At 38.7% G+C, this 25,532-nt stretch overlaps 1 protein-coding gene across 5 annotated transcripts in view; it reads right to left on the bottom strand.

Moving 5' to 3' along the window:
• The window catches only part of cacnb2a (calcium channel, voltage-dependent, beta 2a), a 39,421-nt gene extending 22,489 nt beyond the window's left edge, over positions 1-16,932 (bottom strand). The window contains exons 1-2 of one of the 5 annotated variants that reach the window (XM_077201980.1): positions 16,649-16,932; positions 2,307-2,426 (exon numbers count right to left, since the gene is read on the bottom strand). In XM_077201980.1, the coding sequence (XP_077058095.1) occupies positions 2,307-2,426; positions 16,649-16,693 (165 nt within the window). In that variant the 5' untranslated portion in view covers positions 16,694-16,932. Of the gene's footprint in view, positions 1-2,306; positions 2,427-9,222; positions 9,352-16,648 lie in introns of those variants that run through there. The other 4 variants (XM_077201978.1, XM_077201977.1, XM_077201979.1 and 1 more) reach the window with 4 other exon arrangements.
• Between the last annotated feature and the right edge of the window lie 8,600 nt (positions 16,933-25,532).

A 25,532-nucleotide genomic window follows, 5' to 3' on the forward strand; every position in this document is an offset into this window, starting at 1 on the left:
ATAATGATTTAAAAAAAACATGCTTTTTTGCTTGCTCGGATTTATGCAAAAAGTGTATAGTATGTCTTAAAGCAAATGCCCCAAGCTTAAAACATTTCTTAGGGACATTCTGACACACCTACAAATTGACTTAATAGGTCAGCTGCCTCCTAGTGGAGGATTAACTTACACTTTAATGATTGTTTATTTGTTTTTTTTTAGAAAGTTGGAGGCGTTTCTACTTAGAAACCTGCGAAGCAAATGCAACATCCAAAATCTGCTGAATAAAGTTTTTATGAGATGGGGGTTGTCGTTACAAATCAGTTCAGATCAGAACTGCCAGATTAATCTTTAAAAAGTCTAATTTTGAGTTATATGGGGGAGGGGGATTTTGCAATGTTTTTTTTTCCAATGTTTTTAAAACAGAAAAAAGCAGGAGCATGTACTAGAGGGCAAAATCAATATGGACACAAGACGGTCTGCGCTGCACACACAATGAATTATGGGTATGACAAACAGAGGACACAGTGTCCTTTAATGGCAGTGGGTATGGTGTGCTTACATGTACTTCATAAAAATGCTAAATTATGCAATGTAATATTTATTATAGGAGCTTTAAATTATATTTTGTGTTTTTTTAAATTGTTTGCAGTTCTCTGTTCATTTTTAAATCACTGTTTTGCTTTCAAAGCCACTGTCCGCCTCTTATGTAACACAATTTTCCATTAAACATGCAGTATTGATCAGACATAGTGATTGTAACCTTGTGTGCACATGCCTGTTCAGCTATACGGTTTCATTCATTATCCAAAAAGACATTTGACAACATCTTACTAATTTACTAATTTCAATTGCATCTCCAGAATACCGTAAAACATTCAGATTTAGCAAGCTAGAGATTTCAACCAAAGCTGCATTTATTTGATCGAAAATACAGTAAAAACAGTAATATTGTGATATATTATAACAATTTAAAATAACTGTTTTCTATTTGAATATATTTGAAATTGTAATCAATTTACAATTGTCAAAACTGAATTTTCAGCATCATTGGAGGATGGCTTTAGAAGTCTTGGAATATATTGTGATGTTTTGCTCTTTTTGGAGCATTTCTTTTTCTGATAAAGAAACAAAATGAAATTTTGGGTGTACTATTCCTTTAAATTTTGATTTGTGAAACTATGCATGTGTGTGAGAAAACAGATGCAGATATTTCAAGAAACATGGTCAGTGAAGAATTTCTTCAGTCTGAATATTTTACTGCCATCTGGCTTTATTTCAATATTAATGTGAGTATTCTGCATAAATAAATTATAAAATCTGATTGATGCCAAGCACTAAAAATAGCTACCTCCCCTAGAGGTAAAAAAAAGAGAGTGACAATAACAAGATTAAATAGACAGAAGAATAAAAATAGATTCGGAAAGACTACTGTAGTGCGATTTCATGTATTGCCTACAAACAACTGCTTTGGTTTTCCTCAGAGAAAGTTCTGTTTAAAAATGAGCCCAGCTACAAATCAAGCTTTAGAAGATGGCACTCAATGTGCAGACAAACCCTAAAGTTTTTGACTCAATATGGATAAATAAATTTAAACTTTAAAAATTTACAATTTAAAAATTGTTAAAAAAAAACGATTTATGTTTTAGCAACTTCTTGATTCTGTAATCCTATTATAGAACTTTTCACAAATAAATAAATAGTTAAAATGAATAATAAGGAAGTATACACTTTAACCAACAGTGCAGCACTGGGAATCCTATTTTCTCAAGCAAAGACGAGGCAATGCAAATTGTACAGTCCACAGCGACATATGACAAGAATATGACAATTTATCTTGACATCAAATACTGCATTCTCAGCGCTGTTGAAATAAAAGCTGCTTCAAAAACTTCGGCCAAAAAGAAATACTTATCGCACATGGCTGGTTGTATAAACAGTTTAGACTAATCTTAAAAGTTAGTCATCTAATTTTTTCTTTAAGACTGGTCCTAACTTTTTAATGTCATTTTCTTAAAAAGGTATGGTCTAGTTTAAATCGGAAAAGTATGACGGATTATCTCTTTTCTAAATGCTAGTTGGTCAAACTAGTTGAGAAACAGTCTTAATATAATATAGATTGGCCCCTGGTCGATGCCAGTAATTTAAAAATCACTACTAATAATGATATATAGCATGAGTAATATGGCAGTAGTATGATATTCTGAATACAGCAACAGATAGACTGACGATTAGGCAGAAAAACATACTTAACAAACCCTTGTCAAGCTGCCAGTTAATCAGACATTGATTCAGTCATAGTAAGTGAGTAAAACATGCAGCAAGACCTTGGCCTTTTCGAGCTGAGTCTGAGCCTGTCTCTCAGCTTCTCTGCGTAAGGTCTCTTTATCTTCCTCCAGAGACACATCTGAGTCCGATGGCCGACTAGTGTATGAGTCCGCAGAACCCTATGGCAAGAGCAGAGAGATTTATTGTTCATACATAAAATAATCTTGGTAACCAAACAGTTTTGGTTACCATTGAAACAAACAAACAAAAAACAACCAGCTTCAGCAGCAGTTTATCAAACTTAATGCATCAAGGGTCATCTGTGTCAGTATAAAGTCCAAAACCATGACCATTTGGGATGAAAAAGAGCCAGTTAAAAATAAACAATCTTACTGAGCACATTTTTGTGTGCCATGGATAATTAAAGAGAAAAAAAAGAAAGATATACCCTGCTAAAAAAAGAAATACATTTCTCTTATGACAGATCTCTTGAGCAAGTACGGGACATGTTACTGCCAATAATACATACATGACACGCTGCTGTGAGCGTGTAAGACATTATTATGAAAAACACATGTAAAGCTACTGCTCTGAAGAGCCATAAAGCCCCATTCACACTACAAGCGACAAAGCAACACAATACCATTCATTTCAAGTGGGGAGCGGGTGATTTCCGGCGACACGAGCGACAGCGACCGTCATGGGGCGTGTCTGGCGACGCGACAAAGTTGAGATCTGTTTTACTTTATGCAAATGAAGAACGACTTTCGGGAGCGACAACCAATAGGAGTGGAGCGGCAAGAAAATTGATTCGCTGTCATTTGATGTCATTCATAAAGACAACCAGTAGTGGGAACGCACACTAGCAACATCATCGCCAGCCACTGGCGACATGCAGCGACAAAGTCGCTTGTAGTGTGAATGGGGCTAAAGAACTGCGTGTATGCTAGCAATGTGTGCCCTTCATGCCGAGTTCACACTGAACAATTTTAGCCCCCATCTTCTCTCTGACAGAAAACTACATGGGTGATGACCTACAGCCAATGAGAGCAATACAGGGCAGCGGGATGTTTGGTGAGTAGTTATAGACTACAGAATATCAGTATTTTAAAGGGGTGGTAAAACACGATTTCACTTTTCTAAATTTAGCTAGTCAAAGTCAAGTCAAAGTTTATTTATATAGCACTTTTTAAAAACAACAAGTGTTCAACAAAGTGCTGTACACATATATCCTTTATCAATAATACAAACAAACAACATTATTATATATCACAGCTAGTGTGCTATGTTGCTGTTTGAGCATAAACAACATCTGCAAAGTTACAAAGCTCAAAGTTCAAAGCAAAGGGAGATATTTGCTTTTAAAGAAATCAATTTCTAAGGACTACAGCAAACGGCCGGTAGGGACTACACGACATTCCTCCAGGGTTGCTGACGTCAGTAACCCCACTAAACCCCTCCTCCGAGAATAATAAATAAGGGCGAGGACATTTTTGCTTTGAAGAAGAGTTGCTGTGGTATACTAGGATGTTGTTGCCGCAATGCCTTCGAAACGCTGTTATTTTTATCCGGATTGCAGGTTCACTTAGTTCAGCCTTCCTAGGGTCGGGGGAGTTAGGGTTCAATGGTTAAAATTTATTTTTAACAAGGTCCCTCATAATTATTACCCAAATCTCACTCTCTGTGCTACACACGGAAGAAAGCTTCCACAATCGTGGCGAGTTCAATGCAGGATTCACACATCGGCTTGTCCTGAAAGATGGAGCAGTTCCAACTTTAAGAACAGAAGCTGTTGTTTACGGGCCACAACCTGTAAGTATGATTTATTTTTCGTAGATGTGTTTTCCTGCAGTAGTTCGTATTGTTAATTGTACGTTGCAGCAAGGAAGTAAACAAATGACAACACTGTTTGGCTCTGCAAACCAGCTTGTTAAATGCTCATTCAAACCTAACGTTACAAACTTCTTAAAATCTCAACAGCGAACTTGGAATTAGTGTTAATTGTTCTTTGATCAGAGCTTTTATGTATTGTTTATCTACATGCTTGTTTATCTACAGGCATGCTAAACAGGGTTCTGTGTTTGATTTGGCTAGCTTACTGTAGTAACGTTAAAGCCAATGTTTAGTGTTCGTTTTGGGTTAATAGTTCTGGTGACAGATATTTGGCTACAATCGTTCTAAAAATACAAAAGTAACGGTGCCATACAGTCAGTAAGGATCACTATAAAGATCTGCAGGCTTTACTCAAAACAAATTCCTTTGAGGACTGTAAGGTTAGAATAATTTGTTAGAACGATTACATGAAATTCTTGTTTATGAATATGAAGCTTATTTTTTGTAATACTATAATAATTAGTACAATTTAATTACAGCGTATCTAAAAAGAAATGAGACAGAAACAACAACAAAAAACAAACCTTTCTGAAACGTCGTTTAACAGGCGTTCTTGAACAGGTCCTGCTCGATCATCTTCAGTAACATTCTCTGGGTCCAATTGACCCCATTGTTTATAATACACCAAAGCACAAACTACCGATAGTTAAGGGGCGTGACGTTTCCGGAAAACGTGCACTAGGCGGTTAGCGAATCACAACACACTGGGCCAGCTAACCAATCTGAGCCCATTGCGTATTTTTGAGGGACTGGCTTCATAGAACCCGGAAACCATCAGACCGTTTTTACAAGGAGGGACAGAGCAGTGTAGAATAAAGGTAAAATATAGAAAAATAATGAATTTTGTTTTAAAAACGAAGCATAAACACATGTTACAGTGCACCCCACAAACACAATCATGCCTTCGAAAAAATGTGTTTTACCACCCCTTTAATATTTACAATTATATCAAACAGACACAAAACACAAACATTTGCTTGACCAGCAGCAACATCAGCACATAGCAAAATTATTTATTTACCCTCAACTCTCTTTGAACACACTTGCCCCCCTCGTCTCCCCAACAATTTCCTCCTGTATAATCTGTTTTTCTTTCTCTCCTTTTCACTGCATATCAGCGCACAGACAATTTGGATCGCAATCTTCTTGCATGCTACCATTTTTAATAACAATTTCAGTCTAAATTGAACTACAGAAACTATTTTTTTTACATCGCTTATAAAAAGCTGTTGTGGCAGCACTTCACTTTCACTTTTAGCGTCAATTCAATTCATCCTTCGCAGGGAGTTTGATTGACATGCTATCTGACCAATCAAAATCCACCATTAGCCTATGGACTAGTATGGAGGAGTGATCCAGCTCTCAGATTTCATCAAAAATATCTTTATTCGTGTTTACGAAGATGAACGAAGGTCTTACGGGGTTGGAACAACATGAGGGTGAGTAAATACTGACAGAATTTTCATTTTTGTGTGAACTAACCCTTTGATGTCCACTATGGTTTCGGACACCACTAAAAATGTGTATCTCCTCAAATAACGCCCTATTTGAGGGTATGGGGGTGAATTCGGATTCAGCGACAGTGTGTGGCATGAGAGCGGCAATTGTCTGACAAAGCTACAGTAACTAAAGGGTCTTTGCGAATGGCTTGAATGGTGGGTTGGTTATTATTCATGTCTTTTCTGTGTGTCGTGTGTGTGTGTGTGTGTGTGTGTGTGTGTGTGTGTGTGTGTGTGTGTGTGTGTGTGTGTGTGTGTGTGTGTGTGTGTGTGTAATTAGGCAGGACTTAACGGATAGGCCTACTGCGTAATTGCGTTAAATATTTTTAACGCTTTAAAGTTGTTGTTTTTTTACGGTGTCGCGTGGGCCAGTGATGAAACCGGTGTTGCGACTCAACACCGTGTAACACCGGTAACAACGACTACCATAGCAAGCCTAACGTCTACAGAAGTTCTTAAAAAAAATGACAAGTTTTATGTCATTTTATTGTTTCGTTTGATGTTACCATAATGGTGATCAGTGTTTGCTTTAGCTGGACTCTTGACCCTTGACTTTTGAACATTCATTTTTCTTTGGCTGTAGCTGTGTCTGTAAAATACATTTGCTATGGCAAAAAAAGCTGAAAGAAAATGGGATCAGATGACAATGGCTGTTTGTTAATGGTCACAATCATCATATAGTGGCCTGATTAACTGATCTCATTTATAGTCTAATGTATTTATATGGGTGATATTTTGTATTTTTGAGTATGGTATGGCATCACTGTGATTCTACAGAATGAGATCAATCTGTGTTTCGACAACCAGAAAATATCAAGGATTTTGAAAACAGTTTATGCTTGAAACGTTGAGAACTTTTGTATCAGCCAGACACACACAGACATCAAGAATTTCAATAATTTTTTAATATTTTTCTTACAAAAACTCATTGCTTTGCTTCAGAAGGCCTGTATTACTTAGCCTCCAGGAGCCGTGTGGAGTTCATTTATTATGGCTGGATTCACTTTTTTGAGCTTCATACTGTTGGTTGCAATTCACTGCCATTATCAAAGCTTGGAAGAGCCAGGATATTATTTAAAATAACTCCAATTGTATTCGTTCTAAAGAAAAAAGTATTTGAAAAAAGACTGTCTTTGAAAAAAGTCTTTGAAAAAAGATTTGAGAAAATCATGGGCTAATTTTCATTTTAAAGTGAACAACTCCTTTAAGACACAACAGTGTTTTATTATCGCAACATTGCTAGCATGCTCTTGATACATAATATTCGCCAACATTGCAATCTGAATTTACCATACGCTGCTGCTGAACAAAAGTACTAAAATTGCTGTAAGATCCATTGAAATATGCAAATACGAAACCAAGCATATTTCAATTTAACAAGTCAGTTGAATTGCCAGCAATGCTTTGTCACTGTATCCTCATAGCAACTCCATTGTCCACTTTCTGCTGCAGCTGCATAAACGCAATATTGCATATACGGTTGCTGCTAGCTTAGTAATTCGCTCTAAGCATTAAAACAGGATTATTAACATGACGCACGATTTTAAACCTTGAGTATGGTTACTTCAAAAGTATTTAAGGCACACCACGCAATAATGCATGTTATAGCACAAGAAAGACTTCACTTAACTTAGATGTTGATTTTCAGAGGAATAGGCCTATTCTGAAAGCGTGCTGCAACTGCTGCTACAGCAAATGCTGACCAAGTATTTGAAGGTTGAGCAGCGAGCTCATTGGCTACTGATACAGCAGGAACCAATCAGTTGTGCCCTATAGAGAATGATGTGATTGCAAGCAGATTGCATTAAGGACCTATCCGCCTGCACCACCTGTTTTTACAACGGAAATACTTTTAAAGAAGTTTTAAATTGCAAACTGAATGCTTCAGACACATCACAGAATGTTAATTGTAATCAAGTGAAAATGTATTATAGTTCTTATATATTTTAAATGCAGTTAGATGAACTTAAAGGCACAGCGCGAGGCAGACAGCCGTGGGAACTGAATGAGGCCGGTGGAGCGAATGTTTATGGAGAGACCCATGGAGGAGATCCCGTGTTTTTTATTATGCTCATATGCCGCAGTCGGCAGTGCCTCTCCTTTCGTTTTGTTGTTTATGTTTATTTTATGATTAAATTTACATTTAACATTTGTCAGTTTCCACCTCTTTTTTCCCCGAACTTGTTTACAGTTATGTCTGATCACTTAAATTCACATTATTTTATTTCATTCTAGTGAAATAGCTGCAAGTTCAATTAAAATTGTGGGGTAGCGCAGTGCTGTTTTACTTGGTCAAAACAATCATACAAAAATACATTTGAGTGTGTTGAAAGTTATGTTATCACGTTACACAATCCAGTAATATATCAAATATATTATATGGTGGAGAAAATGCTGTATTACTGTTACTACAAATAAATCTCTTTCTAATTATGCTATGCTAGCCACTTGACAAAATAGTGTTTTCTCTGAGGCATGGTACAAACATGTTACTCATGGTAAATCAAGAAAAACAAGAGATATAAATAAGAAGACTAACTGTGTTGAGCTATATAACAATGATTAGTTTTCGGTCAATGAAGGTATCCAAACAGTTTCTCACCTGTCTAATAAAACACATAATATATTAAATCGGAAGTAAAACCGGAAAGTAAAAACGGAAGTATAAAACAGAAATCAAAAGGTAACGCGGACATGATGTCATTGATAGGCAACGCAATGGCCATTACACTTGTTAAATTTGCGTATTTCTCTGGATTTAAACATTCTTGGAAAAAAATAGGATAAAGTACACAAGTCAACACAATATATAACATTGTTCTAGTGGTTTTTGGATATTTTAATCCAAAAATCTTACATTTTGTGCCTTTAAGAGTGCTTGTTGACAAACTTAAGTAGGACTTAACTACATCTTTATATTTTTAGATTGTTTTAGTATGTTAAAAATAAGTGTAATCAAAATTAGTATACTTCTTTAAAACATGACAAAAGATTTTTAAAACATAATTTTTAGAAATGTACTTCAAAGTAAAACTTTTAGGCCTGGTTTCACAGACATGGCTTAGACTAAACCAGTATGAGGTCTAAGTTAAATTTGGATATTTAAGTAGCTTTTATAAATGTGCCTTTGCATTACTGATGTGTAGTAATGAACGTGTACTCTCTTTAAATACACTTAAGTTGTTTTTTATATAAATAATATGATATTATCTGCAAGTTGAACACTACACTTGCACAATCAATAAAATTAAGCACACTTTTTCATAAGGCTAGTAATAATAACAAAAAATATTAGAATGTGTGTATCTCTGTATGTATTTCTACACCCTTTCGTGCACTCGGCTTTAGAGAGAGATTGAAGGAAATGTTTAGAGATTAAACCTTAACACTGAATAGACACTATGTTAACATGGAGTCAGGCCTAATGTCAAGCAAGGTCAGAAGTGAAAAGTGGGTGTTATCCTTCAAGAACATGCAGACAATAAATCACTCAGTATCATACTAGCATATCCTTTCACTGTTCATTTTCAAACTCACAACTCACTCAAACACACAAATAGTGTTAAGATTTATAGCTTCTTACGCCAATGTTGTTCTTGACTCGGTTTCCTGTTGCTCGTTTCAGCAGTCGTATCCAGGAGGCCTTCATCAGCCAATCCAGTTAGAGCATCTGCTCTCCTCACCATACCAACCACAAACTTCAATAAACTCTAACAACAACTATACACCGCCCATCATCTACCAAATTATATGCAAACATTATACTTAAACCTGAGAACTGCTACTGTCAAAAATGAAATTATCGTTAAGTTAAGAGAAAAACAGCTAAATCTATATCAGAGCAGAAGGTCCTTGTTTGATAAAGTGCATGAAGGACCTCAACAAATTAACTACTGCTGTTTTTGTAGCTTTGACTAAAACTACAATTTAATCCAGATAAATTCAAGTGCTAACTAATATCTTGGTTGTTGCCCGGGCTAATGTTATCAACGCTAGATGTGCTGTCGCTGTGGGAACGAAGAGTTCTGCTGTGTTGTTGACGATGGCATGCAATTCCATGTGCTTGCTCTCGATCCCTGCGCATAGTGGATGATGAGGGCTGCAATGGCCTATGTATTTCCTCCTAAAATTAATGAGACTCGGTCCATCCCGCTGCAGCAACACCACCGAGCAAGGCTGTCATGCTCCTCTATGAAGAGCCCTTCACCGCTCCCCAGAGCCCAGCACTCCGACGCTAAAGATGCAAGCACGTTTGCTGCAGTGATTTGCACCTCTAACTGCCAGATTTTCTTTCACACGTTGTCCTTCCCGCCTTCTGCATATTCCTCAGTTTAACATCAGGCATCCAGCTTTCTGTAAGCTTTAGTCTTCCTGTGTCTCTGATACGTCCTCTGTTTTGCCTCCACTCAGCCCTCTTTTCTCATCTCCCACCCTCCCCATCCTCCTCGCTCTCTGCCTCTGCGTTGGTCTTCAGTCTCTCCATCTGTGTGTCGTCTTCGTTGATTAATCCCGCTGCACATTTACTTGTGTGTGCGTGTGAGTGTGGGAGCATGTGTGCGAGTGTGGGAGCATGTGTGCTGTTTCTGCAAAATGTGCAGATGCCCTTGTGAAAAAAGAAGTGTGCTTAATTGTATTGAATATGCACTTCAAATCTTAAAAAAAAGTACATTTAAAAAACTATACTTGCGGATAATGTAAATTAAACTAACTGTAGTCCACTTAAAGAGAGAACACCTTTATGACTGTTTCCTAACACGTAAAAAGTATGTAATGTCAAATTAAAAGTTTTACTTGTACATTTTAAATAATTATCTATGTTTTAATAATCTTGTTGTGTTTTTAAAGAAGTACACTTATTTTGATGTGTTGACTAACATACTAAAGCACATGTAAAGGTCTTGATTATAATTTTAACTGTAGTGTGTTATTTTTTAGTTCTAGGTAACTGGTTTGTTCCTATAACTACCCGTGCGAAAGCCACTTAAGGTGTCCAAAAACATTACATTAATTTAAGTGTTAAGTTCTTCTTAAATATATTAAAATATTTTATAAGTACACTTTTTAACTAATAGTTTTAACTAGTTTGAATGGTTTCCCAAGAACACTGTAAACAGCACATAAACTGCCTGTCATTTTATAATAATACACAAAGGATTCTAAGATTTCAGTCTTATAAGCATTTAGTTTTAAGTCTGAGATAGAAGAGATGTTATTTGTTGCATTAAGTGGAAGAGGTATAAACTTGCACAACTGACACTTGCTAATATTGTTATTTGTGGCAAGCAGGACGAGGCAGAGGGCGGCATGAGAGGGCGGCACGAGGCCGGTGGCGTGATTACTAATGAGCGCCACCTGCGCGACACACCGGTCTCGTATCTCTCACGGAGGAGCGCATTAGGGTTAGCGTTAGGCGGAGAGCGCTAGGAGTGTGCATATAATGAGCAGCAGGTACATCGCATCCTCAGGTTTTCACAGAGGAGGCGAGCCAATGACCTGGCTGCCCCAGCGGGGCACAGCAGATGTGGCAACGGCACATGACGTTCAGGACCTTTCAGTAAGTCACTCTCGACGTCACGTCGGTGACCTACGAATAGGAATCCCCTACTGAAGCGCCACAACTGCTGACCTCATCTAGCGCCCTGTGTAAACCTCCTACTCCCTCTTACCTGATTGGACAGGGCTTACACAGAGAAGTCCATCACTGCTGTTCTGACTCAGAGAGACTATTGGATAACATTGGGAAAGCGTGTCCTTTCCATTGGAAAAAGAACACTGAGGAAGCCACATCCTTCCCCAAAGGAGACATGTGGAGATAACATATGGACTAACCTTGTGGGCTTGTTTGCATTTGTAATTACTAGGGGTAACAGCAATCTCCTAAGATATTGGTTTTCAAAAGGAAAAAACACAGGCTTCCATTTAGGAGCAACCATTGAAAAAAGCAACATATGGGATCCCCGCAGGGTCGCACATATGGCACCTAGACCTGGTTCTCAAGGATTCAGTGGGATATAGGCCTTGCGCCAGACGCTCCACCACGTTCGGCTGCCGAGGGTGACGGAGGACTGAACAGGTTTTTCACTCTGGAGACATAAGCGCAACTGTAGACGCAGCAAGTCGACAAGAGATGAGCCTCTCTTAGTTTTACCTGTTTGAGGTGAGAAGGAAACCAGCTCTACATGTAGGCTATAGAACCTAGCGAACATGTTGGGTGTCCCCAGCCCGCAGCTCTACAAATATCTGTTAGGGAGTTACCACGTGCCAGCTCCCAGGAGCATGCAACATTTCTTGTTGAGTGAGATCGCAGCCTGAGCAGGCAAGGCACGTCTTGTGCTTCGTAAGCCAAGGCGATGGTATCCACTATCCAGTTGGCCATCCTCTGCTTGGAGACAGCCTTTCCCTTCTGCTGGCCTCCGTAACAGGCTTGGGGGCGTTCTCGAACCGCCCGCTGGCGATGGAAGAGGAGGATAAGAGTGGTAAGGTTTTTGGCCTCCCACTACCCTCCGAGACCTCTTTGGACCAAGTGATATAGGAACTGCTCTCTTTTTATTTTCTTTTTTTGAGAATTTGGTACCACTGAAATTCCAGTGTACAGAATTTTGACTCAAAAGATCTCTACCCAGCCCTCCTCTGGGGAAGAGCAGCCCCAACAGTCTCTGGGTCGCCCATCTCAGGGGTGATGTTTCACCAACCGCTTAAACAGCAGCAGAGACGGGTGGCATCGTCTTCCTGCAGCGGACACAGTAGAGCAGGATGTGCCAAAAAAATTCTATAAAACATTTTTTTTGCAGGGGATGACACCAATGGCAACGAGCAGACTGAGGGGCGACCCAGAACGGTCTCTGATGGTTCATCGGGGGAAGCTCCTCAGTCTGCTACTGACTGCGGAGAACTGCTTGGCCAATCTTCGACAGTGTCACCGAAAAGGCCACCTTATGAGATGGGAGCATCGAGAAAGCGTACTTTGACGACCTCTCGCACCTCTGCAAGGCCAGCCAGGGGGCGCTTCTGGACCACCAAGGTGGACATCGTCTGGCCAAGCTATTTTACCGTAGTAGACCCTACAACAGAGAATAGGCAAAGGGACCGCGCACCTAGAGCGCCGAGCGAGTGCTGGGTTGTCGTGACAATGCAGCCCAGCAGCTCGATGGCACACGACATGCTGAGGGGCGAGAGACTCCATGATCTCCATGGTCTACCAGAGTGTCGAGCAGACCTGTGGCTGTCCTTTTATACGCAAGTGGCGGCTGGCCAACAACAGAGGAGACTCAAGCTTTCCGGAGAAAGAAGTACATTTACTTTGTTACATTTACTTGAGTATTTTTGGGGGACATGTTCTTTTAAGAGTAGATTTAAATGTGAAACTTTTACTGTAACTCGAGACTCGAATACATTTCTACCTAAAAAACTGTACTTTTATGGCGCTTTTCCACTACACAGTACCAGCTCGACTCGACTCGACTCGATCTGCCTTTGTTTGGATTTCCACTGTGTAAAAGTTGTACCTGTACCTGCTTTCGGGTACTTTTTTTCGTATCACCTCCGGCGAGGATCTAAGCGGGCTGAGGTGAGCTGAGGCGATACTAAAATGTGACATGAAAACACTGCAGACTGCTGATTGGTCAGAGAGAATCGTCACTATTCACTGCGTCATCATTGCCTGCGCCAGACGGAGCTATTTTTTTCAGCAGTGTTTCGTTTTGCTGAAAACGAAACACTCTTTTGTTCTGGGGCATGAGCAAGGGGGTAATCCATCAGCCGGAAGTTGAAGCCTCACGGGAGCCGCCATTGTAGCAGAACTTCACCTGCTGTTAGCATTCCATTGACTCCCATTCATTTTGGCGTCACTTTGACAGCGAATAACTTTACATCTGAGGCGTCCAAAGACTTAATTTGTCCATTATTTATTTCTAAATAATCACGACAATGTATAAAAGGCTCCATTACTTTGTATCTTACGTTATGGCCCAGTAGAAGCCGTTTTTGTTAAAAACAGGCTAACGATTGCGTCATAACCACGCGACTTTATGTCGCACAATAGAGACATTACCGTATAGACAGGAGGAGAAGCTCGCAGGCAATCGGGGGGACGTCCCGTCAAGGGAGAAGCCCATAGATAATGAGTCCATTAAAGCAACGGGACAAAATAAATACAACAACGTTTTTGGGGAATTGGAAATAATTCAGTATGTGGTAAGTGAATACATATGAAGTGATTAACGTTGGCAATTTTCAAGCACAGCTACTAGAAGATTTACGTCTGTCAGACAGGTTGCTCACGTCATCAAGCTTAGTTTGAGTCGGTTTGAGTCTGCGCGTCAGGAACGGAAGTGCTCAAAAATCGCTAAAAATGGGCTTCAACTGAGTTCCAATGAGATGGCTCGGTCCACTTCTTATACTGTCTATGGGCATGAGCGATGCCCTATTCACAAATGAGAAATTAATCACTCTTTTGAGTCAATTCTGTTCAAAGACTTGATCAAACAAGTTGGGAAAACTGTCTAAATTGGTCCGCGAATCTGAGTTTAAATGATTTGTTCAGTTTCCTGCACGCACTGAATCGTCTGAAGTGGTTTCTCACATGAAGTGGCTGTGGACCTTCAGTCAATTAAAAGCAAATCTGCAAATGCATCCTATTGTTTGCAAGCGATGATGAAGATCTTTAATAGTTAAACATCTGTCTATGCTGTCTGTGAACGATTTCACAGAGCTGCATTCGATTTCAATTCATTCAACAGATTACGCCACGATACCAGTACTACAAAGTATGACATTACCAGTTTTTTTAATATTTATATTATGCATTAAATAAGCTACCATTGTTTACAGAGTATGAAATGAACACCCGCCAACCAGCAGTAATTTGTGGGTATTGCGCAGTGGAGGCAAACTGTTTGTCTTGAAAACGAATGCCTTTGCTTAGACACAATTAACCAGTTTATACACGCCTGCAGAAATATACTTTTGATTACATTTCTAAGAACAGACGCAAAAAGATCCGTCAATGTGCATTTAATCGTAAATGTGTGTTCAGATGTTCAGTAGCGGTATAGCCTACACAGAAGTTCATAACTGAAAAGTTCAGCGACTGGCGCTAAGGCTAATGCTCTACCGTGTTTGAAAATAACGTAGGCTACCATCTACACTAAACCCTACACCAACCTAACTAATAGTGTTGTTAAAATCAAATATTTGCTGAAGCAACTATACCATTTCTTCCACAAATCTTTGAGTTCTTTTGTGGAGTATCATCACATTCTACATGGGACTTGAACCCGAGTGCTCCGCAAAGACACCCGGAATGCTGTACTAGGTGAGTTACCGAGCAAGTTTACTATATCAGAAAAGCTGTACATTAAAATGTATTACATCTATGATTTAAGAGATTTGCTTGCATTTAAAGTGTTTAAAGGTTGCAGTTAGTAGTGCAAGTTATCTCTTTATCTCAAGATATCTAGTCTCTTTTTCTCACTTATCTTTCCTTTTTCCTTAGCACAAATGTTAGGTCAAGGCAGAACATCCTTTACAAAAAGATATTCTTCAAATTAATTTTATTAAGGAACTTTACATAAAGTTCAACTAAGTGTATTAGTTTACAAATCATGTATATAGTAAAAGTGTTTTGAGGTCATAACATATTATTACACATGGAAATGTGTGGAAATAAGTTGTAATTAATCGAATTTCTACCCTTGTAATCATAATTTGTGTGAAAAGGAATACAAATTGGTGTTTTACTGCCTCTAAATGTTCATTTCGGCTGGAAACTGTAGTGACTTGTATGTACATTTTTGCAGTTTGCCAGAAATGCATGAGGCAAGTTTTTCTAATGAGTCATATTATTTTATCCCTTTTAATTGTCACGCACGCCCGCACGCACGCACGCACGCACGCACGCACGCACGCACACACACACACACACACACACACACACACACACACACACAGACTCAGCTGTGCTCCTCAGGCAATTTAGAGAGTGTGAAACACACACACACAAATTCACTCTGATGTATTCGACCATGTTGCACTCTGTCATTTTAAATTAGAACACCACACATCAATGTGGATAATTACACATATCGACTAAATCCCAAAGATTTACATACACACACACACTGAGACAGTCACTATGTAATCTTACATCTATGATTTAAGAGATTAGCTTGCATTTTTAAAGTGTTTTAAAGGTTTTTGCGTCTTTAAAGGTTGCAGTTAGTAGTGCAAGTTATTAGTCTCTTTTTCTCACTTGTCTTTCCTTTTTCTCACACTTTAAATATTAAGCTGTTTAATTTGTTGTGTAGTTATTTGTCCTCGAGATGACTAGCAAAAAATATTTACCAAGAATTATCTCGGTCTAGCCACCTACAAAATCACATGCTACAAATGCACAAATGTATATTATAAGTGGAGCATCCATTAACTGCATTAAATGGTATTTTCCACACCTTTTCACTAAACAAAGATATTAAAAAATATATTCAGAATACAATAAAAAAATTATGATTGTATTTACTATCCTTGTTTTCGGCCTTAATGCCTAAATCAATAGGAAACGAGTATGAATGTTATAAACTCTTAAAAGCAAAGTACAAACAGTGATCCAGACATTACAGATGAATTTCTAGTTATTATTCCTTGAGTTTTTTCATGCCAAGCAGTTGCAGACAGTTCTTTAGAAACCTAAAGTTCAGTATGTCTATGTACTATGGCCTACGGAAGCTCTATTTATTCTATTCTTGATGATCGCATACGTAGTTAAGACAATCACAGGCTTGTAATGACACCTTTACAGTCTCTAACACATTCACACATCAATGCAAGTTTGTGAAAAAAAGTCTTCTGGAAACTTTCAGGAAATGTGCTATTCCCACCCACAAAATCCGAGCCTAGAAAATTCCAGAAAGGAGCCGTGCATTGTTTAAAAGAGAAGGAAAATGGACGTTTTTTTCACAATGACTAACAAAAACCAGTGTGTAAGCAGCTTAAAACTGATATTTGGGACTCACCAAATCAGACTCCTCGCTGGTTGAGAGGTACATGTCTATGAACATCTGTCTGTGTGTGTGTGTGTGTGTGTGTGTGTGTGTCAGAGAGTACTACTCCACCCAGTTGCTCTACAAACAGTCCTAGTAAGAGAAGGGGGGAGAAGGAAGAGCGGGTTCCTCTCGCTCTTGTGGGCTGAGTTTGAAGGGGCTCAAATATGTGCTTGTAAAATGAATGGTCTGTTAGTCTACATTCTCTCTCCTCCCAAAAACATGTCAAGTTGCTCTGCTAAACCCAGAATTCTCTCTCTTTCCCACGCTAAGAAAAAAAACCACAGTGACAGTCCATCCCACAAACAACCCATGCTCTCTCAGACATGCACATAACCACATGTGGAGTCACGTACGTACGTAAGGTTAGTAAAAATGATTTAATGTAAATAATGGTGACTAAATAAACATATTAAAGTGACAGCCCTATAATTCATTAATACAGATTTGGGATGTATCTGAATACAATTAATGCATTACGTATTCTGAATCTAGCCCTATTCAGCCCTTTTTTGAATACATTTGTTTTGAAAACAAAATTATACAGATGTGAAAGAAAATCAAGAGAAACGCTCTTGCTCTCCCTTGCCTAGCGTTGCCAAACTCCTCCCCCTAAAAATTGCCCTCAAAAGTGGTTTTGTGAAAAGTTTTATTCATAAAATAACCATTTTTTCCCCTCAGTGTAAAGAATAATAATGTAAATAACCCTTGTCAACTATAAATAACCTTTTGGGGAATGGAAATATTCCATTGATAGAACCATCAATGCAAATAAAAATAAACTTTGCTTTTAGGGGTGTGTTTGAATAACAGTGTAATTTTGAATTTAATTTTGTAACTTTCTACTGTACATGGCCTGACTGAACGCAAACGTTAGGTCAAGGCAGGGATTCCTTAACAAAAAAATATTCTTCAAATTAATTTTATTAAGGAACTTTATACATAAAGTTCAACTAAGTGCACTGTAAAACAAATTGTTGAAGTTGTAAATAAAATAGATTATTTGGTAATTTTTACAAGAAAATACTCTAAATACTTCAAAATTTCATGTTTAATATAACGTTACTTGCAATTTCTTTATAATTATTTTTACAAAACCAAGGTACTACTAATTACTATTAAGTGTATTTCAATATTTCTTGGAACCAAACTGGCCCACCAAATGTATAATAATTTATACTTTATAACTGTACTTTAAGTGTAACAGTAATAGTTTACGTTTAATTTCTTTTATTGCAAGTATGCTGTAAACTATACAAGTACTTTTTATAAACTAAAGTCCCAAGAAGTATTGAAATAATACACATACAAGTATACTAGTAGTATATTGACTTAAAGAATACTTGGAACATATACTTGAACTTAAGTTTACTTAAATAAATGAACCTAAGTATAATTGTTATCATTAAAAAACCTCTGGTGGATGAGTTTTCAAAACGGTTCCAAACACACAGTGCTTATTTCATATGCAAATATATATAAAATCAGAGAGCCAAAAAAAAAGAAGAAAAAAGGACAATTTTTTTAAATCACCGTTATCTGTTTTTGATGTAAAAATCCTATTAACATTATAAGTGTTACGTCTGAGCTTTTGATTGTTTCAGTTTTGTTTGATTTGGATTTCCTGTTCAGTTTCCTGTGTTAGTTAATGAGTGTGTCTCAATCAGCTCCCTAGTTTAGTAGTCTGGGCACTGATCAAGGTAGTCGGCTATTTTAATTTTTTTTAAATCTCAATCGCAAAATCCTTCCTGTGCACTGAAATGTTCATTCTCTAAAAAGTCCCACAATGCACCGTTAAAACCAGGGAGCATCAATGCTATGTTCCTTTAACGGAAGTTCAAAAGGGTGAAACATACATCCCATGAGCCAACTCACTACACATAATGACACGCGATAGATGTTGTTTAAAATACCAACCATTATTCAATTATTTGTCAACATAAACATACATCGCTACTCAGGTAATGAACATAACCGTCCAAAGGGGAATTTTGGTGGAATGGGACTGCCTGGAGAGGCTGATCAACTTGAGTGACATTGAGCCAGTTCTCCTCCTTGTTTCGGTCCTTGAGCAACCTCTTTCCCTGCCAGTCCCATCCTGCTGTTTAAATGTTTCAGTTCCATCTGAAGTCTTTCCCACTCTGCTGGTTCCATCAAGCTTCAAGCCTGTTTTGTTACCCAACACCAAGCTTGTTTCGTCGCCCCGGAACCATGTCAGGGTTGTTGATGATGCTACTGTCCAATATTGGCCAAGGAGGCGGTCTGTGAACTCTCTGTCTGTCATATATCAGTCAAGGAAGCTGTCTGAGAACTCTGTCTGTCATGTATTGGCCAAGGAGGCAGTCTCGTAACAGTCTTCCTATGCTAACCAGTTTTTCGGCCATATCTCCACTGGCTCCCTTGAGCTCCTCCTTCGTTGGCCCCTCATAGCAGCTCGGATCTGCCTTGGACTTCCAGTTCAGCAGCTCTGCCCTGGTGTGATCAACCCCCTGGCTCCACCTCGAACCACTGTGCCCGCCATCTACCTCGGCCCGTCCACCAGTCAGCATCATCCTAGTTCCTCGCTCACTCGGCTCCACCTGCGACCATCGTCCTTATGACTCCACCAAGCTCCCTAGTCACTCCGGCTCCATCTTGGTCACTTGTGGCTCTGCCTACACCACAGACTTCGGGCCTTTGGAGGACCCTGACGGAGCAGAAAGGCCTCGTCTCTCCCCCTTTTCAGCTCCGTCTTACTCCCCCTTCCCTCTGGCTCTGCCTCAGACCTCAGTAGCACCGGCTCTGCCTCAGTACACCACTGGCACTCATCATTATGGCTCTGCCTTGGCTTCCAGGTCCTTTGGTGTTGCCCGGTTTCTTCGGCTCCGCCTGGGTCTCCAACTCTACCAGCTCCACCGCTGTCAGTTGACTTTTTTCTGCCTCTGTCAGTTGACTCCCTGGTTCGATCTTTTTGGTAGCATGGTTCAGGGTCACTTCCTGGCTCCTCCTGCTGTCGTCTCCTCCCTGGATCCTCCCTCGTCCTGGGTTGTCTCCTCTGCCAGCACCTCATCCTCTGCCTAAGCCCTCTCCTTCCTTCCTCTGTTGGACATTTTTGTTAAGGCGTGCCTTTTTGAAGGGGGGCTAATGTTACGTTTGATCAGTGTTACGTTTGGTGTGTGTTTTGTTTGAGTTGGACTCTCAGTTAGTTTTGCACAGTGTTCTGATTTAACCCAAATTAAAACTATTCAGATTGTTATTCAGCTAATACAGTTATGCTTTGTTTCTCAATTTACTGAGTTTACAATCTGATACAATCTAGACATTACACCAACATTCTTTTATAATCACATATTTTTTGTATGCTGTCTATGACATGAACGAAAGTCTTTAAGACAGGTACTGCTGTACTCTTAAGACAAATAGTTTTAAATGGTTACTTAGATGCACACCAATATATGCACACACTCAGTTTATCACATTCTCACCCCTGCCCCAACACTAACCACTAACTGCGTAAAAATATAAATATATATGGCCATTACAAATGAAACAGAGACCATTTCCTTACCTTGACCTTCTTAGACATGTTCACTGTCTAACAGTGGGGGGAAAAGGATGGTTACTACTGCAACTGTCCCTCTGATCAATAATTCAGGCTTGAATTCACAATGACTACATGTAGTTTCCAATTACAGTTATCAGGTTGGTGAAAGACACTATGTTAACAAAAGTGTATCAAAAAAGCCCTCTAAAGTCCAGCTTATCGCATTTAATATCAATTTAAACTATACACTTTCACTTAATTGCAATTAACATGCAATTAAGTGTCCGACCTTGCAATCAATAATTATCAAAATTCCATTACATTCTGAGCTCATGGTCCTCAACATATGAAATTAATCTTCATCGTCATAATGAAGATTGTAAAATCAGGACCACGAATGGGGTCAGTGGTTTTGGATACAAATAATGCAGATAGTGCTCAGGTATAGTGTTCAGATGAAGAAGTAATCATGGATGTGGAACAGACATACGAGTTCCACTGAGACTCTTCCTTTACATAATAGGATACCAGCCACCACTGGTTTGGGAACCCCAGTTATCAGCCATCTTAAATAATATGGCTGTCAATCACGGCTTAAATGGCCTAAGTCCCAGGTATGTTGGTCCTTTCAAAATCCTAAAACAAATCAATCCAGTTCCTAGACAATGAAATTTTGTGACATGAGATTCTGTGGCATGCAGCTCCCTCTCTATCCCACCAGAGGGCGCTCTCGCCTAAATATTAGTCCAAAGCCCCAGTTTGTTTTACAACACACCATTTTTAAAATCTCACTTACTACTGGGTAACAAATGTATAAAAGAAATTGCAGATCAGGAAAGGTAGCTACATTTTTTAAATGTCTTGTCTAACTAGTTTTGGAGTAAAGAAATAACCTTTTCAGTTTGTTCAACAAGGTGATACACAAGTATGCTCATTAAATTGGAATAACCCTAACTGAAGAGAACACTGTAATTGTAAATTTAAACATAACAAATCTGTTACAACAAAAATTTATTGGAAACACTACATTCTGAATCTGTTAACAATGTTAAAGTCCCCATGCTTTGACCAAAAACACAGATTATTCATGTGCATTATCAGTGATCAAACTTAGCATGTTAGATGGACCCTCAACAGCAAACTTGATATTGCAAGTAATTGCTGTTTATTTTATGTTGCTCATTCTAAATTTTATGTGAAGTTTTTCTATATTTATCTGATAAAGGTTTAATCAACCTTTGACTAAATGGAAGTTGGATTTCTTTATTAGGCTAAAGTGCAGAATTGTATATAGTCATAGATCATTTGTTTTACACAAAATTACTTCAAATGGGTATCAGAAAAAATAAACATGCTTGCTTTTGGACAGTCTTCCGATTGTTTTGAACTCTGTTTTATGCATGTCATCATCTTTTCTGCTGACCGCTTTTGAACAGTTTTTTGCAGAGAATGCTGTCATGTCCCGGATGGAAATCAAACCATAAATATTGTAAACATGCCCTTAGGTGTCCTTACTGTGTCTGTTTATCTTAGAAGTAAAAAAAAAGAAAAATAGTTATTTCCATTAAACCAGTGGTTCTCAAACTTTTTTCGTTGCGCCCCCCTTTAAACCTTTAAAAAAAATATTGAGCAGCAAACCAGAGTGATTTCTGAAGGAGCATGTGACACTGAAGACTGGAGTAATGATGCTGAAAATTCAGCTTTGCATCACCGGAATAAATTACATTTTAAAATATATTCAAATAGAAAACAATTTCACAACAGTGACAACATGAACAGCGTATTTATATTTCACAATATTACTGTTTTACTGTGTTTTTTATCAAATAAATGCAGCGTTGGTGAACTGGAGAACTTTAAAAGCATTAAAAATCTTAAACCCCAAACTTTTGAACAATCTCCTCAAACACTACCAATGTGCAGTGTGCTGGAATTTTCCTTTTTCCTAATGCTAACCTATAATCTGACTATCCGCTTTTCCTAAAATGCTCACTCTGTAATACTCCAGCTCCCTGCGTCTACAATCGACAACCGCTGAGTTTTTCTACTAATCCTACCCTACTCAAGCTCTCTTGCGTCTACAGTCGACATCTTAGCTTCGAGTTTGCTAAACTACTCTACTCAAGCTTTCTTGCGTCTACAGTCGACATCTTAGCTTCGAGTTTTTTCCTTTACTTAACAACTCCTATGCTGCGCAGCTTAAATGACAGACAGACTTCAGTAGATGTCCCTTGAATGCTCTTTATTACGGCCAGGAGTTCTCGAGCATTTCTCAGAGAATCTCCCAAGAATAAAGAAGGCCGGAGGATCTCAGACAATTTCCATTGAGAATCCCACCGAAAACACGGAAACAACAGTTTTTATACAATAGGGAGGTATGGCATAATGACATTAATTTGATTGGTTATTCATTTACAGTCTCTTCTGTTACTGGGTAGAGAAGAATATGTTTTGACGATTACTTCATTGATCACAAGTTCTAACTTAGTCATCTGTCTAGTTTCATTTCCCATATTTGTTATTTATACACACAGTCAGGGGTTCGACACACACACATTCATGTAAAATACAGAAAGTCTTAGGACATGGTTTTTAGAGATTTAGCAGGTCAAATATTAAAACATGGTTTTCTTAATATTCAGTTTAAATTTTCCACCACAGCAGCAACCACCTGTTTCATGTACGAACTATCGATAGAAAGAAAATAGCTAGTTTTAATTAGATATTTGATGCTATAAAAATGAGAGCTGTGTTCGAAATCGCCCTCTATACCCTCATTCACTATCCCCTACATTACTCAACTAACTAATATAGTCCACCTAAGGAGTGAATGAAAATGAGTGAGCAAATTCAGACAATGAGTGCGCCGGAAAGGCTGATCCTTTACATAGTTTGTGCTTGCCGTTTAATTATTAGGCCTACTTGATATTTAGCAAACTGGCAGCTCCAGTAGTAAGATGAAAATATGTATCACTCTATCATGGAAACTATGTTAAACCTTAATTAAACAATTTAATAATCAATTAAAAATAAATTTATACCTGTATGGCATCTGCTGTAACCAGATTGGACCATCGGCTTGGAAAACGGATGGATAGATGATTCAGCCGCAGGGCCATCTTCTGATCAGACGTGGGAATTCATTCAGCGTGCGATTCTCACAGTGCATTATGGGTATTCTCTAGCTGTTTAGCATACATCAGTTGTACACTCGTTATTACAGCGCATTGTGGGATTAAAGTAACACCAGGTAACTTTTCAACCTTCATAATATATTTCCAAGTCTCTTGTGATGGTACATCGACTTACAATAGGTTGAATGACACGTCTGCCATAGCCTGACGGGGTCTGTAGCGTTTTTAATCGTACTTTTAAACTTCGGGTTTCGGGTAGTAACCGGCGAACAAAGAGAACTACAAAACTCGACTGCTTTACGGCATATGCCACTTCCACCACCACCCCCACTTCCTTAAAATCGCAGGGCTGTCAAGTGTCACGCATTGAGCGTGACAGTCAGTCATTTCGGTTTTTTGTCACGCTCTCCCGCCACACATTGTATTTCTCACGCTGAAAAACTATTTGTAATGTATTTAATATGCCGCAGCGCCCAAAACTCTGGCCGCGCCGCTCTCACTGTGGAACAGGCATGAATTCAAGCGCGTCTCCTCTGGTGTTGTTCGTCTGGTGTTGTTAGCCAATCAGAAAATAGCACTATTGTATCTGGGTAACATTTAACGCAACAACCAATGACACCCCGTAGTCTGGGGTGTTTTTTTGATAAATCTCCGTTTATCTTCATGAATCAGGTAAAGATTATGTGTCTTGCCTCAAGCTATAATGCAAATCGATTTGTAAAATTTGCAGATTTATTTATGGTAGCTTGATATTATAATATTGACGATACATGGTTATTATCTACCACTCAAACATTGCATTGAAGTATCATATAGATTCAGTAAAACGGTAACCAATAGACTAGGCTACTATAATGAAACTGGCTTGTAAACGTGATCATCGCGATCATTTGTCGTTAGAAAAAAAATAAAACCCATGAAATTATATTCATATGACATGCTGAAATATATGCCACTGTACCTGGGATGAAGACATTTCACACGCGACGCAAGCAGAACACCTGCATGTGACCTCCTCCTACAGTGTTCAGGGCTATCATGGTTGTCAACAAATGCACGATGGACAGAGTTTACGACAGTAGTAGAGGACAATACTGTTTCCCAACTGTAGGGGGACCCCGAGAGCAAAATTTACCTGGTGTTACTTTAAAAGAGTGCACTCGATAACATCCACAATGGTTTTGAACATCACTAAAGAGTAGACCATGTATGGTTACCCTATACAGTTAGGGTGATATTAAAGGACATAAACTGTGACATAAGATTTTGGCATATTGCCCATCTCCAAGTCATTCATTATAATTATATTCATTATATCAAACATGTATAAACTTAAAGGGGTGGATGATTATGATTTCACTTTTCTAACTTTAGTTAGTATGTAATGTGGCTGTTTGAGCCTAAACAACATCTGCAAAGTTACAATGCTCAAAGTTCAAAGCAAAGGGAGATATTCTATTTTACAGAAATCGCTTTTAAAAGACTACAACAAACGGCTGGTAGGGACTACACAAGCTTCCTCCCGGGTTAGTGACATCACAAACCCTAAAATTTACATAAACCCTGCCCCTGGAACACACAAGCAACAAAGGGGATGAGGCAGTGTTGAGAAGAGGAAGAGTTGTTGTAGTAGAGGACATTTGTGAGTCTGCTCAAGCTGTCGCATCCGTCTTTTGACATTTGTTGCAATGCAGTACGTAACAAATGCAATAGCATGTCACTCTAGCGATTTGTATATTATCATGAAAGACTATCCTAATCAATGACTTGAAGATAAAATCATCAACTAACCATTCAGAAATGTCCTGTTGCATTCTAAATGTTGTCACTACTTCTTGAGTCTCTCCATCATTGTCCAAATTCAGTTTGAACAAGGCTGAACAGTTTCTGACTTTAGTGCATGTCTGCATGTGGTAATCGGAGCTGCTAACACACACACACACACACACACACACACACACACACACACACACACACACACACACACACACACACACACACACACACACACACACACACACACACACACACAAGCAGCAGCTCATTTGCATTTGCAAAACAACGCATTTTTGCTTACCCTCAAAAAGTGACAATTTAAACATGCTATAAAAAAATATCAGTGGGGTATTTTGAGTTAAAAACTTCACATACACACTCTGGAGACAGAGACTTATTTTACATCTTGTAAAAAGGGGCACTA

The sequence above is a fragment of the Siphateles boraxobius genome, unplaced genomic scaffold (assembly GCF_051911475.1).
Source record: "Siphateles boraxobius isolate OS27281-9 unplaced genomic scaffold, OSU_SipBor_1 48, whole genome shotgun sequence".
Classification (NCBI taxonomy): domain Eukaryota; kingdom Metazoa; phylum Chordata; class Actinopteri; order Cypriniformes; family Leuciscidae; genus Siphateles; species Siphateles boraxobius.